This window comes from Canis lupus, chromosome 16 (assembly GCF_048164855.1).
Source record: "Canis lupus baileyi chromosome 16, mCanLup2.hap1, whole genome shotgun sequence".
Lineage (NCBI taxonomy): Eukaryota > Metazoa > Chordata > Mammalia > Carnivora > Canidae > Canis > Canis lupus.
In genome coordinates this window covers 10,957,701-10,974,341 of record NC_132853.1, presented here as the reverse complement: position 1 = coordinate 10,974,341, position 16,641 = coordinate 10,957,701, and the positions used below count along the sequence as shown (strand labels likewise).

General features: G+C 58.7%; 1 protein-coding gene across 6 annotated transcripts in view; it reads right to left on the bottom strand.

Moving 5' to 3' along the window:
- Positions 1 to 16,641, bottom strand: part of VAV2 (vav guanine nucleotide exchange factor 2) — a 168,586-nt gene that overhangs the window by 17,315 nt on the left and 134,630 nt on the right. For all 6 annotated transcript variants that reach the window (XM_072778566.1, XM_072778569.1, XM_072778572.1 and 3 more), the window contains 12 exons: positions 14,888 to 14,973; positions 14,020 to 14,152; positions 12,220 to 12,329; positions 11,588 to 11,689; positions 11,139 to 11,227; positions 8,578 to 8,594; positions 7,816 to 7,837; positions 6,862 to 6,989; positions 5,584 to 5,658; positions 4,052 to 4,104; positions 2,717 to 2,833; positions 722 to 809 (listed from right to left, as the gene is read on the bottom strand). In XM_072778566.1, coding sequence (XP_072634667.1) covers positions 722 to 809; positions 2,717 to 2,833; positions 4,052 to 4,104; positions 5,584 to 5,658; positions 6,862 to 6,989; positions 7,816 to 7,837; positions 8,578 to 8,594; positions 11,139 to 11,227; positions 11,588 to 11,689; positions 12,220 to 12,329; positions 14,020 to 14,152; positions 14,888 to 14,973 — 1,020 coding nt within the window. The remainder of the gene's footprint in view (positions 1 to 721; positions 810 to 2,716; positions 2,834 to 4,051; positions 4,105 to 5,583; positions 5,659 to 6,861; positions 6,990 to 7,815; positions 7,838 to 8,577; positions 8,595 to 11,138; positions 11,228 to 11,587; positions 11,690 to 12,219; positions 12,330 to 14,019; positions 14,153 to 14,887; positions 14,974 to 16,641) is intronic.

Here is a 16,641-nt window from a genome sequence, read left to right as displayed (position 1 = left end):
ATCTCCTTGATCCCCAGAGAGGAGAGGCTCTCCATGCCGACGGAGAAGCTCATCACGTTGCAAAGTAGGCCAATGTATGCTGTGGCCAACGGTTTCATTTGAAAACCGTCACATAAACCACACCTGAGCTATTCTTGGAGGTCGAGAGGACTCACCCTGGAACTTTAACACTGGTTTGAGGGGAGGGCGGGGGGGCTGTGGATACTTTCTACTTTGTGCTTTTTGGGCCACATTGGGCTGTCTAAGGGCTCAGGTGCTTGGGTCACATCCTTTCAGTACACGGAACACTTGTAAGTCAGAAAAGACAATAGGTCTAATTTGAAAATCGCGTTAGAAGGCCTGTGCCTTTACCTGCACTCCGGCCGGGGAGGGGACAGCGGGAAGAGGCTGGGCGGCAGGGCCGGGCCCTGGGAGGAGCCTTGCTGGCTGCAGTGGTGCAGGCAGGGCAGGTGGGCCCCCCCACCCCTCCTGTCCTCCATGGGGAGCCCTCTGGGGGCTGAGGTCCCAACGTGGGGGCTGTCACGAGGTGCCTGCCACGCCCACCTCCCTGGATCTCCTCCCCAGCCACGCAGAAGCCCTGGCGGCCTCTTGGCCCTCTCTGAGCGTGGCCTTCGGGGAGTGGGGTGCCAGAGCTGCTTCTCCTTGGTATGGCGTCGGTGGGACCCCAGGGCCCTTTTCTGATGCCTCAGAACCAGGACACAGAAGCCGCAGGATCACATACCAAGAGGCTTTCAAATTTCTTCGCTTCTGTGATGTGGATCCAGCTGTCTTTCTCCACCACCTTGATGTGCTTCACCTCGTCGTTGAACCTGGGCAAAGTGTGCGGGCCTGGGAGGTCACTCTTGGGCCACGTGGCCTCTCTGGCCTTGGGGTCCAGGCTTATAACCTGTCTGCTGGAGCTAAGACCGCTGCCCTCGCCCTCTTACCCCAGCCTGAGTCTCTTTCCTGCTGCCTGCCACCTGTCGGTCCAATGTTGTTTATTTGAAGCCCAAACTCTGGGGTCAGCCTGTAGGACCCCAGGCCCCAAACCCCACAGCTCCATCCAGCCCTCGGAGACCTCCTGTCCAGGGATTCTGCTCATCCTCTTCTCTGCACTGAGGACACCTTCCTCCTCCTCCCCGTTTCCCACCACCTGCTGAGACCTCCACAGCTTGGTTTGTAAATCAAGGGTCTGGCCCTGGCCCAACGCCCCAGGGAAACAGCCCCAGCTGGCTCCAACACGGTCCCCTAATACTCTCCCCCACACCGTCCACTCCGGCTGATGGGCATCCCCAGACTGGCCACGCACAAGCCTGCCAGGGCTGCCCCTCTGCCATCCTCACCTCCTGGGCTTGCGTCCTCGGGGCTCAGTTCAAATGTGACCTCGCTGGAGAGCCTCCCCACACCCCCCTCCTCCCCACATTCCACTCCGGCCCTCTGCCGGCTGGTACCAAAGCCAAAGACATCACAGGACAAGGAAGCACATCAGCAACTGTTACAGCTATAGATAAGAAAGTCCTCAGCAAATCACCAGCCAACCCAATCTCTCCTCACGTGTCTGCCTGTATAAACCAAACATTTACACCACACCAAATGCGACGTTCCAGGAATGCAAGGCTAGTTTAACAACTGGATATCTGTTAGCGGAACAAATAGCTGGCAATTAATCAAATGCCGGCCAGCCAGCATCCTCTCCTGGGGGGGTCCTTTGTAGACCAGCTGCTGTTTCTCTGGGATTTAAGGTCAGCCAGACGCAGAGGTGGGGGGGGATATTCACCCCACCCCAAGCTCCCCGGGCCAGTCTCAGCCCCACTGAGGAGCCCTGCAGCCCAGGCACACAGAAGGTGCTGCATGAACTCCCATCAGGAGAATGACATCTCTGCCACTCACTGCTCACTGCTGGCCTGCTGCCTCCACCGCTGATCAGCCACGTGCCCACCTTCCACATCCTCCCAGCACCTGACCAAGACTGTCAGAGCCCACTGTGCTGTCAATGCTTACAACGCTCCCCCTGCCCACAGCAGGTATGCGGTAGGTAACCTCTGCTGGGGAACAGGCCCTGCATACCCAGCCCCTGGGCCATGTCCAGCTACTGCACTGGACACTGGTCACTTCCCATGCTGTTCTCAGCTCTCAGTACTTTAGAGCCAGAGGGCTGGTTTCAGGCTCTAAGCATTTGTGGGGCCCCCTGGAGACCCCGCAGGTAGACTCCACTATTTGCCAGCCTATGGGCTGTCAGGAACTGACCCAGGATGTCTAGTGGGCATCCTATGCCAACGGTGACCAAGAACCATCAGGGGTGGTGGCGGATGTACAAGGGGGCTTCTTCTGGGCAGGAGGACACCCAGACCAAAGGCCCCTGACTGAAGCCACAAACCCATGGTAGAGTAACCTTCCCATTTACTCCAATGCCCACCAGCGGGGCTGCTGGGAAGTCCCCAACCTCTTCTAGCAGCCCTGCCCCACTCTGGCACCTGCGCTTGTGTGGTCCCCTGAACCGGGAAAACAGGGGACCAACCCTACCTGGTGGCTTTGGGCAGAGCATGCACACATGTCCCCGGCTGGCCGTGCCGGGCAGACCCACTGACACCCTTTCATCTCAGAAGTGTCCTGCTCTGGGCAATAATGTTCATGGGCACCCCCGAGCCAACAAGCACAGGATTCTAGGAGGATGTGGGCTCGTGGTTCAGAGTGGCCCTGGGGGAGAGGTCACCCTGACCCCGTCACCACCACGTACTTGATGCTTATGGCAAAGCGCTCTGCCTCGGCCGGCCGCTCCCTGATTAGGTAGGTCCCGCTGGCATGTGATTTGAGCAGGTTGTCTGTCTGCTGCCTCTCCATGTTGCCTGCAAACCTAGCAGGTGGGATGAAGCAGGAGGTTAACACTGGTGCCACCCCCCCTCCCGCCCCCAGGACACCCGGGCCTCTGTGACAGTGCTGACCGCGCAGTGAGCCTCTGGGGAGGAGCACGTGGGCAGGGGAACGTCATGGGGAGGAATAAGGACCCCGGGTCTCAGCCTGGCCCCGACGTGTTTTCTACAGAACCCGGCCTCCAGGAGGTGCTCAGCGTCACATAAGCATTAAGGCAAATTTCTAAGTTTTCACTGTTGAAGAGCACATAAGAGATAAAAACTCTCACGCAGAGTTTTTACTTCTGCTGTGACACACGGGAGCCTGCTGCCATCTCTGTTAACGGGTTTTGGACAGACAGGCAGATGCCCCTTCACCGAAGGGGAGCCCAGCCCGAGACAGCCAGGTGAGCCCCACCACCACCCGCCAAACAGACCTGGCCTCGCCCCGTCAGACCAACTGGGGACTTTCACAAACAACATGCAACGGAGACAGAATCTACACCAGGAGACGGAAGCTGTCACTCCGTCAAATGCAAATCACAGGCCAGGCCTGGACCTGTGAGCCTGAGCACGAGTGCGGGGTGAAGGGTACAGGCAGATGGATCCAGGGCATCTCTGACCTGGAGGGAGAGACCCGGCCCAGGGTAGCCGGGACACCGGGGGGCCAGGGATGAGCCCCCAGCTGAACACCCTGAGGCCAGCTGTGCCTGGGGCAGGGGTTTACGGCACTTAAGCTGCCCATTGCTCTGTGGCCACCACCAGGGCGTGGAACATGGGAGCTACAACCACCAAGGCCGGTCCTTCTTCAAGGCAGTCAGGTGATAGGCAGGCAGGGCCATAAAAGCTGGGCCCCCCAGCTGACCCATATCTGTGACTCATTCTTCGAATGTCTACCTACAGGTTCTCATTAATCCCAACAGTGCCTCGGTTCTCATTGAGCCACTCCATGAGTAGACTTGCGATTGCAAATTTGGCCTCAAATATACCACTTTTCATACATTTTATACGATGAGGCTTGTGTAAAAAGAGCACACCTGATGGCCTGTTTTCGTTCATCATGGGGAAAACCTGCCTTGGGGTAGAGAAGACTCCCCCAGGATCCCAGGGACATACGGCCAGCCACAGCCCAGCCACCCTGGAGACAAGCAAGAGGTAGCCTGGGGACCCCCAACCCAGCCTGCTCACGGGCTTGCAGGGCCCCCCACTACTGACCCACTCACCAGGGGTACGCTGTGTAGTCGGTCTCCCGGGACGGTGGCCGGCTGATGGGCGGCTGGCAGGAGAGAATGTTCAGGTTAACATCCCCCCGAGGGTTGCCTCAAGTGGGGCCAGAGGGGGCCTGTGATCAGCGTCCTGACCCTCAGGCCCAGCACTGGCTACCACGGTGTCCTGGTACCTGACCCAACACCTCACCCTCGGGCCCAGCACCAGCTACCACCACTTGGCCCTGGGGCCACTGGACTGAGGTCCCTGAGGGCGGCAGCTGGGACCCACCATCTCTGAGTAGATGCTCAATGGGTTTCACTGGATATGTAGCAGGCACAGGGACACAACCCTGGGGAGGGGGTGACCAAAGGCCTCAGGGATTTCTCTGCAGTGACAAGAGCACATCCTACAGCTAGAGTTCTTTGCTACAGATGGTTCCTGGCCTCCAGGGCGGGCGTCGTTTGCAGGCAGTGGCCTGTCCTCCAGGTGGCGGGCCACACGCTGGCCGAGCAGCCCTGGGGACTCCATGCCGCACCCTATCCAGAGCCCCCACCCTGACCTCTCCCCACTGTGCCACAGCCGGCCACATAGACTACCTATCCATCCCCTCCCACCCCATTCACCACGTAGATGGGGAAACAAGCCCAAGGCAGGGAGGTGACCTGCCCCAGGCCACCTCCTCTGCTGGCTGGTCCACCTGACGCTGGCAGGTGGGGCCAGAGGCCAGGCAGGGCCTGCGGGGTGGACCATGGCTCTTGCTGCGTACTGGACTCACCTCCTGCTCCCTCTGGAGAAATTTCCCTCCAGCACTTTTAAATGCCTTTTTTTTTTTTAAAGATTTTATTTATTCATTCATAGAGACAGAGATAGAGAGAGAGAGAGAGAGAGGCAGAGACACAGGCAGAGGGAGAAGCAGGCCCCATGCAGGGAGCCCGACGTGGGACTCGATCCAGGGTCTCCAGGATCACGCCCTGGGCTGCAGGCGGCGCTAAACTGCTGTGCCATAAACCGCTGTGCCACCCGGGCTGCCTAAATGCCTTTTTAGGGTGTGGGTGGAGGTAATTCAATTATTCATGGCTGACTGCTTGATGCCTTTTGTAAAAGAGGAAGATTTGCTCCATCCTAGCCCTACTCGGATGAAAGGGCTTTTTTCTAAATATCCTGACGTCTAGCTCTGAATTCTTGTTAGGGAGAAGTTCTCTCCTCTCTGGGGCTGTATAATAGCCCCAGAAGACCTTACAGAGTCCTTAAAGTTTGGAGTCTTCTGTCCATTATAATTGCTGCAGGAATGCCCATTTTTGTGTTTCTAAAACCAGGGGAAATGCAGCACCCATACAGCTGAGCCCTTCAAACAGGAGGGCACCCCCTGCCCCCCTATCTGCTCTCTGGGCACAGCCTCAGCTCCAGGGCCAGCTCACCACAGTCACTCAGCAAGGACATCCTGAACAAGCCCAGACACCCCCCGCCCCCCGAGGGAGGAGACCGCGCTCAGAATCCCCAGCCTCCCGGCCACTGTGTTCCAGAAGCTTCTGTGGAAAGTGCTCACCCTTCCATCCACAGGGCAGGGCTTCACTGACGAGCTAGGAAAGTAGCCTGACTTCCTGGTTTGCACCAGACGACCCTGGAAGGAGACAGATGATGGGGTCCCGGCCTGGCCCGTGGGAGTGGGCACGGCGGGCACTTCCATGAGGGTCAGCTTATTCTAAGGATGGAGTGAGACCAGGTCCTACAAGCAGCGTGTGTTGGCACCACTCCCTGCTATAGCCTCGCTGACCATGACCTCTGGGTAGGAAGGGGGAGGCATCCCTACTTTGCAGGTGAGAACACCGAGGCCCAGAGAAGCAGCTTCAGGTCATGCTCAGAGCTGGGGTTAGAGCCCCACGGCCAGCTACTCGCCTGGCCTCTTATCAACAAGGCACTTCTCAAATGGAAGAGGCAGGGGGATCTGATCGAGGGAACCTGGACAGCCAGGGAGGGTCTGCAGGGGCTGGGCTTTGCTCTCCCTCTCCCCCGACGAAGTCCTCCTGGCAGCTGCTCGGCCTCCCCCTTTCATGCCAGCAAAGCCTCTCTTTGGGGCCACTGGGGACCCACAGCTCTGGTGACACCTGGGGTGGGGATCCGGGCAGCTGGGGTCAGAGCAGGACAGAGACTTTATGCTGCAGACACCCTTCTGCACCTTCTGAATCTCTGGTTATGTGAAGGTGGGGTCTAACACCATAAACCCACAAATACCCACGCGGTGATAAGCACCATCACAAAACAACAGTGACGGCAGTAACAGTAATGGGAAGGTCAACAAACATTCGCCCTAAGCAGGTCAAGGCCACCCCTGTTGGTCTCAGGTGCCCAGGGGGCAGGTGGGTGCTGAAGGGCTCCACCTCTGTGAACCTGTTAACAGAACCATCGGTTTCAGGCCTCAGAACTGTTAACCATCACAGGACACGGTCTATGTCCACGCCTGCCTCCACTCCACCAGATGGCACCTCTTGGGGGCAGGTGGGGGAGGGTCTTGGGCATGGTATCCCCCACACCAGCCCCCCCGAGGGGCCCAGCATGATGCCTGATGGCCTCATAACAGTGCTGGCCCGAACGGGGGCAGGGTAGGCAGGAGGGTGTGCACAGCATGGCTGCAGCAGAGCCAGGGGGTGGGGGTGCAGGATGCACCACGGCAGGACAATTCTTCCCATGAAAGCAAACAGCCTGAGGAACACAGGGTGGGGATCCCCAGAATTCCTGCTTCAAGGGAGCTCAGGTCTTGCTGACAGGTGCTTCCCCCGCCCCCCCAGACCACCCCTGCCTGGGGGACATCGACCCCAGGACCCACCTCCCACCACTGAGACTCAGGGTCGCCTCGCAGCAGCTCGATCACATCACCCGTCTGGAAGGTCAGCACGGGCTTCCCGGGGGGAGCAGGGTTACCATGGTAATTCTGCACAGCCACCATCTTGGGACCTGGGGGGACAGGGCAGGAGGGGGCCCCTCAGTCAGTGGCTTGGTGCTGGCCGGTGGCCTGCCCACCACTGACCTCGGCACCTCACGTCCCTGCTAAATGTTGTGGGTAAACCATGGGACCGATGGGTTCAGGGGCTGGTGACAACAGCGGCCGCTGATTTTAGTGGCATTTCACGTGTTTTCCTCCAGATGCCCTTCTGATCTGGACTGAGTGTTAGCCGTGTGGGGCAGGACACGGGGACACCCCCCACAAGGCAGAGTCTGGGGTTAGGGGCAAGCAAGGCCCAGGGACTTGCTAAGGCCACACACAGCTGCTTGAGGTGGCCCAAGGGCTGAAACGGGGGTCCCGGTGGGTGCCCCAGGCATCTGCAGGCTGCCCCTGGCCTGAGCCCTGCTCTGACCCATGTAGGCCCCTGTCTGCCAGGCCCGGCCCTGACACAGGTGTCCCCCGGCAGCAGCATGGCTCTGGTTTGCTTCTTCACCATCAGGCCACGGTGGCCCAGCATGACACACTGCACGGCTGGTGACGTCTTCCACCCCCAACAGTTAGAAGCCATGTCCCTGTCACACAGCACAGAGCAGGGGGACTGAAGACACGGGAAGAATGGCAAAGTGGCCACAGTGGCTCTCTGAGGCCCATCCTGTGGGGGCTCTGGCTGCAGCCCCCTCCCCCAGGAAGGGCCCCTGACCCTCTGCATGCTGGGCCCACACACGCCTTGGGAGCCTGGAGCCCAGAAGGCTGGGTGCGGCTGGGCAGTCAGGGTGGTTCCCAGAGTGACTGTGGACACGGACAGCAGCTGAGGGGGCCCAAGTCCCACACACTCACCCGGTCCTGCTCCAGAGGCATCCTGTGAGGGCAAGGACAGGCCAGTGATCAGGGAGGGCTGCCCAGGCATCAACACGCCCTGCCCCCCGACCCCCTCCAGAGAGAAGGGTCCAGGCAGGAAGTAGGGAGAGGAGAGGGACACATCCGAGTCCCATGGGCAGTTGTGACACTGCCTCACTGTGACATCCCCCCACGCACTATTATCTACACTCTCTGCCTTTGTGCCACTCTGTAGCCCCAGGACATCCGCCCCTGACCACGCCAGCCCTGGGGCCCCTCTGCTCTGAGCCTGGGGCTTGTCACCACTGTCTGGGACACGTCCTACCGCATGCAACTAAATGCTATGTCTTTCCTCCTCCATGAGGGCGTGTTTGTACCACACAAAAGGCCTTGTAAGCACCCTGTAAGTGCTGGACCCCACAGCTGGGGCGAGACATGATGTCCACACTCCATAAGTGGGTTCGGGGACACCTTCTCTAAATTAGCCAGAGAGCTCTAAGCTACATCAGGCTGGGGGGGTGGGGGCAGGTGGGTGGGTATGCACATCACAGAGCAGGGCACCCACAAGCCACCAGGCAGACAGAACAGGTGGGCAGCCAGGCTAAGGTAACATGTGGTGGGGCCTCCAGCCAGCTCTCCGTGGGGACCCACTTCCAAGGAGGCCCCTGGTGACCGACAGCGGCCCCAGCAGTGGTCAGATCAGGAACAACAGGGCTGCGTAGGGCACAGCATGGAGGGAAGGGGACAGTTTGGGGGACTCACCAGGTCTGCAGGAGAACCTGAAAAGGAAGCACGTGAGGTGTTAGCAGACAAGCCACCAGCACCAAGGGCCTGTGGCTTCCACCCACCCGAGCACGGCTGGTGACTATGAGTCTCTCAGGTACTTCTGCTGGCAAATTCTGAGCTCTGGCTTTCAGCTGTCCATGGGAAACACAGACTGGCAGGCATGTTTCCTGTGTGGGCCAACCCTGATCCAATGGTGGCAGCTGCCTAAAATCCCTGGGCACAGCGTGGGCTCAAACGGCAAAGCCTCCATGATTGATTAGAGATGCCTGCCATGGGCAGGCGACAAGAGGTGTCAGGATGCACGCTCGCTCATGGACACGGGGCACCTCGGCTCATCAGATGTCCCGAAGATTCTGCTTGCCTCGGGGTGCCCCAGGGGAAGGAAGCAGTGCCAGGCTGGGCCCCAGCCATCTGACAAGCAGGGCCACCACCCCACCACCAGACAAAGCAAGGACCACGGTGGCTAACAAGCATGGCTAATGTGACCTTAACGCCATCTGACACTCATGGTTGCAGGATGCTTTGGGCAGACAAGTTCCAACAGCCCCTACAGAACAGAGACTACCAGCCCGGTGGAACTTGGGTGGGAGGAACAGCGATGCCTGGGGCCCACACGTGAGACACAGCGAGGCTTCCCAGGGGAGGGGCTCTCCGGGGTGGGCAGCGCTGTCCTGGGACACACCTGTCCTGCTGCAGGCCACGGGCACAGCCCGAGCTGGAGCTGATGAAGGAGCACTGCCCAGAGCCCAAGCACAGCATGAAAGGCAGGAGTGCGGGACCAGCCCGGAACTCTCCAGAATAAAACCAGGTGCCTGGTGTGAGCCTATAATGACATGGGGCAGATGCCCATGATAACTCTGGCTTGCAACAGATACTAAACCACGCATCTGGTGAGACCCCAATTACAGGCACCATGAAAAGCACACAAACCTAAGAGACAGGGCAGCAGGGGGAGGGGTGTGTGTGCTGGGGGAGGGAACGTAACCGTGGTTGTGTCTGGGGGAATCACAAGTTGATGATCTGCTCCTTTACCTTTCTTTACATTTTGCAAATTCTCTATGGGAAATGAGTACTTAATACTCATAACACTAAAAACCCAGAAAGATTAATTCTAAAATAGAATACTTAAAATAGAATACTTGAAAGGAAATGTATCAAAACACCACCTTTGGTTATTTTTTGATAAGTTCAGGGAGATATTTATTTCCTTCTTTTCTTTTCTTTTCTTTTCTTTTCTTTTCTTTTCTTTTCTTTTCTTTCTTTTCTTTTCTCTTTTCTTTTTTTCCTCCCCAAGTTTTTGGTAAATAATCATATTTCTTTTAGAATCAGAAAAAAATAAAAGCCCAAAGATATGACCTGTCCCGTCGCCTGTGTGAGGGGACGCGGCCACCAGAGGGCGGTATCGATGGGCGAAGCTGAAAAGGCACTTTTGGGCCCGTGGGCTTCCAGCCCAGGGGAGGCTGGTGGGGCAGAGGGGGCTGCATCTGGCCTGTGGCTGGACAAGGGGGTCCTCCCAGGTCACAGCAAATGAAGAACAGACAAGATCTATTCTGGGTGGTGGTATCTCAAAGTGACAAGCAGGCCTGATAGATTTTTCCATCTATATGGAGTGAGTTAACCCTGTCTCTGAGTGCGGCTTCCTCGAGTGTGGACACAGTGCAACAGACCATCTCAGGGGGGTGTGGGAGGATCTGGGGCGCCCACCTGAAGTGTGGGGAGCAGAGAAGACACTCCTGGTCCCAGGCTCATGCTGTAGAATGAAGCGTGGCACCTGTTCCCACCCAATCCAGGGCTTAGCCCGCCCTGCCTGTGGCAGGTCCAGAACCTTCAGAACTGCCTCGGGCTTTCTGGCTGCCTGTCCAGCTGCTGCAGGCTGGGTGCTCACCCAGATGTATCTCCCAGAGGATCCTTGGCAGCCCAGATGTCAGCCGGGCAGGCTCAGGTCCTCCCACTGAGCCTCAGCTTCCACCCTGACAAACGGGCATGAAGAGCATGGGAGCCCCATAGGTGCCGTGAGTGTGTGTATGCACGTATGCACACAAACCGCCTGCTAACATAGCTGTAGCTGTGGCTAAAGAAGGTGCAGGAGAACCAGTCACAACTGGCATTTCTGTGATGGGAAACCTCCATGCAACTGTCAAGAACGTTCTGTGCTCACTTTGGGGTAGAGGTTCTGCAAGTTTAAAAGCAGAATGGGGTGGGGGGTGGGGATGCAGAGGCAGAGAGAAGCGCTGGAGCACACCAGTGAGCAGGAAGGGCTTTGGCAGGGAACGCGCCCACCAGCTGGGTCTCTTGGGGCTGTGTGACCCAGGGCAGGTGTCTCTCTTCTCTGAGCTCTGGTTTTCTCATCTGGCCCCTGTCCCAGTGGGGTCTTGGTGGTAGGAAGGGCGGATGTGTGAAGGTAGCCGGGCCAGGAGGAAGTACTGGGGCAGCTGTGAGCCATGGGACCCTTAGCTCAGAGCAGGTCATGGGGCCCCGAGGATTAGCCCTGGAGGTCTGTGTCCTGTGGGCAGGGCAGGGCAGGGGTCGATACTCACTGATCTTACAGGGAGGTGTCACTTCCAAACACTCCTTGTGTGCCCCGACACCACACTTGGTGCACAGGTACCCTTGGTAGAAGGTGCCCCTGCATAGGGGGAGGGGAGGGGGACAGTGAGGAGGGCACCGTGCCAAGGGCAAGGCCCGCCCTGCCATGTGTCCCATACACCCAGCCCTCAAAACCCTGGGCCTCTAGGACCCCCTGCCACCCCACTAGCAGGTCCGAGGCACCCACAGGAACGATCACCCTCGCTCCCGGCTAGATTTGAACACCCGTGGACCCAGATGGTCTGACACTGAAGGGACACTCCCCAGTCCCTCTGGGCCCAGCACAGTGCCAGCCTGGGTGGGGGCGGGGTCAGGGTCAGGGCGAGGGGGACATGGGCAGATGTAGCATCAGGCTCCCCTGAGGGTAGGTGGGTAGGGGCAGGGGCAGGGGCCTCCTCACCTGAGGAACATCCTGCAGGCTTTGCAGTTGGTGGTTTTGTCAAATGTGTACATCTGGAAACTGTGGTGGTTGGCGTTGGCTTTGTCTGGCTTGATGTTTGACCTGTCGGAAAGACGCCCAGACTCCATGAGCTGCCCTGAAGCAGGGTCTGTCTGGGGGCCAGCCAGGCTGCGGAGCAGGCCGGGCAGGTCAGGAGGCTGGGACTCACAGCCTGTATCTGCCCTGAGGCCCTGAGTGGGGGCTTTACAGGTGGGCCCTGCCAGCACGAGAGCTTGCTGGTAGGATGGTAAGGGGCAATGTCTTTTTTTTTTTTTAAGATTTTATTTATTTATTCATGAGAGACACACAGAGGCAGAGAGAGAAGCAGGCTCCCTGAGGGGAGTCCGATGCAGGAATCGATCCCAGGACACCGGGATCACGCCGGGGCAGATGCTCAACCGCTGACAAGGGTTTGTAGGCAGGTGTAGGATTTGTCACAACACAGCCAGTGTGCCCTTAGGGGTTTCACCGCATGCAAGCGTGAGATTGAATATCTCAACAGACAGTGCACTGTCTTAGTCTCTGGGTTTTTGAAATCGCCCCTGGCTGAGGGGCTCCTATGGCCCCCACGCTGCTGCCAGCCCCAAACTCACATGGCCATCTCAAACTGCTCCATCCACTTCCGCTTCATGTCTTCTGTCTTGCAGAAAAACTGGAAACCCTGCTTTCCTTGAAGATGAATTAAATAGAAACCGTAGGACCACTGTGGGAGGAGAAGGGGACAGGCTTACAGCTGGCCTGGCCTCAGGCACAAGGACCACGTGTGCAGGTGTAAAGGACTTGCTCATCTGCGCCTGTGTGCACATATGTATGTGTGTGTGCACCCCTCTAACATGTCCCAGGCACCTCTCCACCCGCGCCTAGCTGTGCCCTCAACTGAACTCTCTGCAGGCTCAGCCAGGGCTGGTTCTAATGCTTGAGCTGGGTCCCCAGGGACCTAGAACTGGCCAGGGTCCCTCCAGGACATAGGCTACCCACTTTCAGTTCCTGAACGTGAGAGTAAAACAACAGAAACCAACCCAAACCAAAGGCCAGAGAAGGCCATGGGCTGGGGGAGTCTACAGCAGAGCCAGCCCACAGTTGCCCCGAGCACCCGCCAGGACTGGCCATCTCTAGGGGCTTTCTAGGGGGCCCGGGAAGAAGAGTGTGGAAAGTCTGAGCCCATTTGTGTTGGAAAAGATGTAGGGAGAAAGGAAGGAGGGAGGGAGAGAGGAGGAAATGAGGGAGGAAGGAGGGAGGGAAAGGGGGATGGAAAGGAGGGTAGGGCGGAGGGAGGGAAGGGAGGGAGGGAGGGAGACGGAAGGAGAAAAGGAAGGAAGGAGAGAGAGGACAAAATGAGGGAGGAGGGAGGGATGGGGAGGGAGGGAGGGGAGGAGAGATGGAGGAGGAGGAAAGAGGGAGGGAGAGGGAGGAGAGAAGGGGGGGAGGGAGGCAGGAGGGAGGCCTCAGGCTCAGAAAGGAAAGGGCCAGCTGGGCCCTTAGGACAGGAAGGCAAGGGAGCAGGACTCAGGTGCTTACCATTTTCCCATGAGACTAGAAGGCATGAGGAGAGGGGAGCAAAAGGGGAGACAGATCATTAAGAGACTCAGCCTGGCCCTGCACCAGGTGTCACAGCCCAGGACCCGCCACTGCCAGGGACAGGGCTCTGCCTCCCAGTGGAGAGGTGCAAGGGCTGGGACCCTGGGGCTGTGCCCTCAGCCCCAAGCCTCGGGAGCTGTTTCAGATATGGGGCGGGCTTGAGTGGCTCACCCCCAAGTAGCTCTTCCAGGTGGTACCACATTCTACATTCCAAACTCTGAAGTCCAGAGCCTGGGATTCACATCATATGGGCTCCCGGCCCCCAAATCTAGCCAGGGGTGCATAGAGTAGGTGCTTAAGCACTGGGCTGCAGAAGCCTCTGCTGAAGCAGGACTGAACCAGAGGAGGGGGTGGCAGCATCCACGATCCCCGCCGCCCACCAACCCGCGCCTAGAGGCCCCGGCCCCGCCCCAGCATCTCTAGCCCCGCCCTCCCACGGCCCTAGTCCCGGCTGGACATCACTGTCTAATCCCCCACAGGCAGGCCTCCCCCTGCAGGGGCAGTGAGGGCTGAAGTCAGGCCGCCATGGTCAGAGGTCTGGCTCTCTCCAGGCCCCTCTGCAGGCCCCTCATCAGGGGCTGTGATCCCAGTGGTGCCCACCCTCAGGGAAGACTCACAAAGGGCCCAGGAAGTGCTGGGCTTGGCATAGAGTGACAGGAGGTGATGGATGGGAAGCCCTGTTCACACTGCAGAGCCACCCTGTGGGGGCCGGTGCTGATGTCCATGCCGGCTCCCAGGGTTCCCAGGGCACCTCCACGGCTCCTCCCTCAGCCCCAGAAGGCCCTGCCATCACCACCAGGCAGCCCAGGGCCCACCTTCTTGACGTCCTTGTTGTTCATTGGGTCATCGGTCATCTTGTGGAAGAGCAGCTCAATAACTTCCTTGAGCTCATAGCTGTAGCCTCTCCTCTTGCAGACAATGACCACCTTGTCGAACAGGAACAGGTACCTGGGCCAGCAGTGTGGGCGGGGGGCCTATCAGCACAGCCACGGCCCTGTGCTCTGAGGCCCCGAGACCGCCAGCGAGTGTCTGGGGCGGGCAGCAGGCCGGCTGCTCCCTCTCCAAGCTGAGCCCACCCCTCTGCCTGGCTCAGGGGCCAACTCTGACCCTCCGCCCCAACAGGTCTCAGCTGCTCCATATAATTCCTCCAGGAAGCCCTCTTTGGCTACCCATCTTCCATGGCTCAAGACTCACATGGGCTCCTCAGGCCTCCATGCTCCAGCCCCCACTAGACCAGGAGCCCTGTAGGGGCAGGACCCCTATATCTACCGTGACCCTAGCCACAGGCCCAGGCCTTGCCCAGTGTAGGTGCACATGGAGGACTCTGACAGGCAGGGGCCATGCTGGCTCATCTGGAGCCTTCCTCGTCACCTGCGCTCCCCTGCAGGCACACGGCCAACAGCTCAGGTGGCTGCCTTGTCTCTGCTGGCTCCGGGGAGCCCAGGAGCTCGCAGGCCAGGGCTTCTGGCTAGCCCCCAGCCACACCCAGTGCCCGCCACGGGCAGGACAGCCACAGGTCGATGTGGCATGGGTGGCCTCACCGATAGGAAGGCAGCAAGTGAAGCCAAAGAGCACAGGGCGGGCCAGCAGCTCTCTCCTGGGAAAATCTGCTCCCAGGCGGAAGGGGAGCAGGTGCCCGGTGACAAAGGGCCACACCCAGTCTGGGGCCGCCCGTCCACTCACCTATCTTGCTTGGTGTGGTTGACTATGGACCGGACCTTCAGTTCCCCATCGATCTTCGGCCTCCCATATTCCTCCAGTTTTACTTGCTGGAAAGAAAGGGCAAGCCCATGAGCCCCCCTCTTCGAGCGGAGCTCCGCCTGCCCCACACCTGCAGGGAATGGAAGGGTGGCGGGCCTGCTGGCCGTGGACACAGATGGCAGAACGGGGTGAAGGGTGTCGTGGCTGCTGGCCGGGGCCGCAGGTCGGGGTAGGACAGGGCGCGGGGGGAGTGGGCCCTGCCCCAGCCTCGCCGAGCACTCCCTTTAGCGCTGCGGCAACAAGGAGCCATTGATGGCGCGGGTGACAGCGACAGGCTGCTGTTGTGTGGAGCCCAGAGCAGAGCCCTGGTAGGAAGGGCCAGACGCTCAACCCTGGGAAACCAAGCCCAAGAACAAACGGCGCCTATCAGCCGGAGGGCGGGGAGGGCAGGCGGGGCAAGGGAGCCTGCCAGCGGGGCGTCCTCCACGGGAGGAAGCTTGCAGGCAAACCCCTCTAGGGTCTGCTGAGATTTCATTTTCCGTTTGGCCTGTCCCTCTGCTCTGCCCTGATTCAGAGAGGGTGCATCTTGACACGTCCCCTGCGTGGCTGGCAAAGGAAGGGCCTACCCGGACAGGGGAAGGGAGGAGGAAACGTTCCAGCACATTCACGGAGCCGGGCCCATAGCGCCACAATTGGATGGTTCTCAGTGGCTTCTGAGTTTTCTGAATTTTTTTGCAGGAGCTGCTGGGCCCAGGCCGAGAGCACAGCCCGGGAGTCACACCACACACATGGGACGAGCACTCTGCTCAGCTACGCGCTTCTGGTGGGCTGAGCACAGGCCCAGCCCACAGGATCCTGCCCACAGGATCACTCCACCCCTGCCTGCCACCACGGTCTTCTTTTTGTTATTTAAGAAATATGATTATTCATACATAAAAACTTAAAAAAAAAAACTTGCATCCTATAGCCCTTATTAGAAAGCATTAAGGATCTATCACAGGGGAAAACCTACCAGCCCCAGAATCCCTGCCAGGCATGAACGCCAGGGCCAGTGGGCTGGGGCACCTCTGCACTCAGGCATTTCTATCTCTTCCTGAAAAGAAAAATGGGGTTGCGTTGTAATGCTGTTTGGCAATTTTTTTTCTTTACTTGACGACGCATCAGGAACATTCTCCTGCCACACGTTCATAAAGGTATCCGCCTTGGACTCTTCTGACTCTGGTGGGTGAGGAATGGACACCTGGGCACCTGGTGTCAACCTGAGCACCATGGCTTCTGCGTCAATTTGCCCCTAAGAGACTTGCTCAGACTCTTCCCAGTTCAAGGGCCAGACAGTGAGAGTATCTATGGATAAACCAGTGGTTTTCAGCCAGGGTAACTCTGCATGCAGGGGGCATCTGGCAATGTTGGGGACCCCCGAGTGCAGGGTGCACTGACAAGGATGCTCATTACCCTATAACACACAGAACGGACCCCACCACAAGGAATGGCCCAGCTCCAAAGGTCAACAGTGTCGAGGTACAGAAAGCCTGATTTAAACATTTAGCAGATCTCTCGAGAAGTTGCTAGAGGTTGGCAGACAAGGAAGCGTCTGCTTTCTGGGATGGCCCATGTCATCTTCCCGGCAGGACTCAGTGGCTCATCCAAAGCCCCAAGGCTGAGCCTCTGAGGAACCAGGCCGAGGAGAGGGTCCTGTGAGGTGTCAGCCCTGCCAAGGGCCAAACCCTCTCCACTGC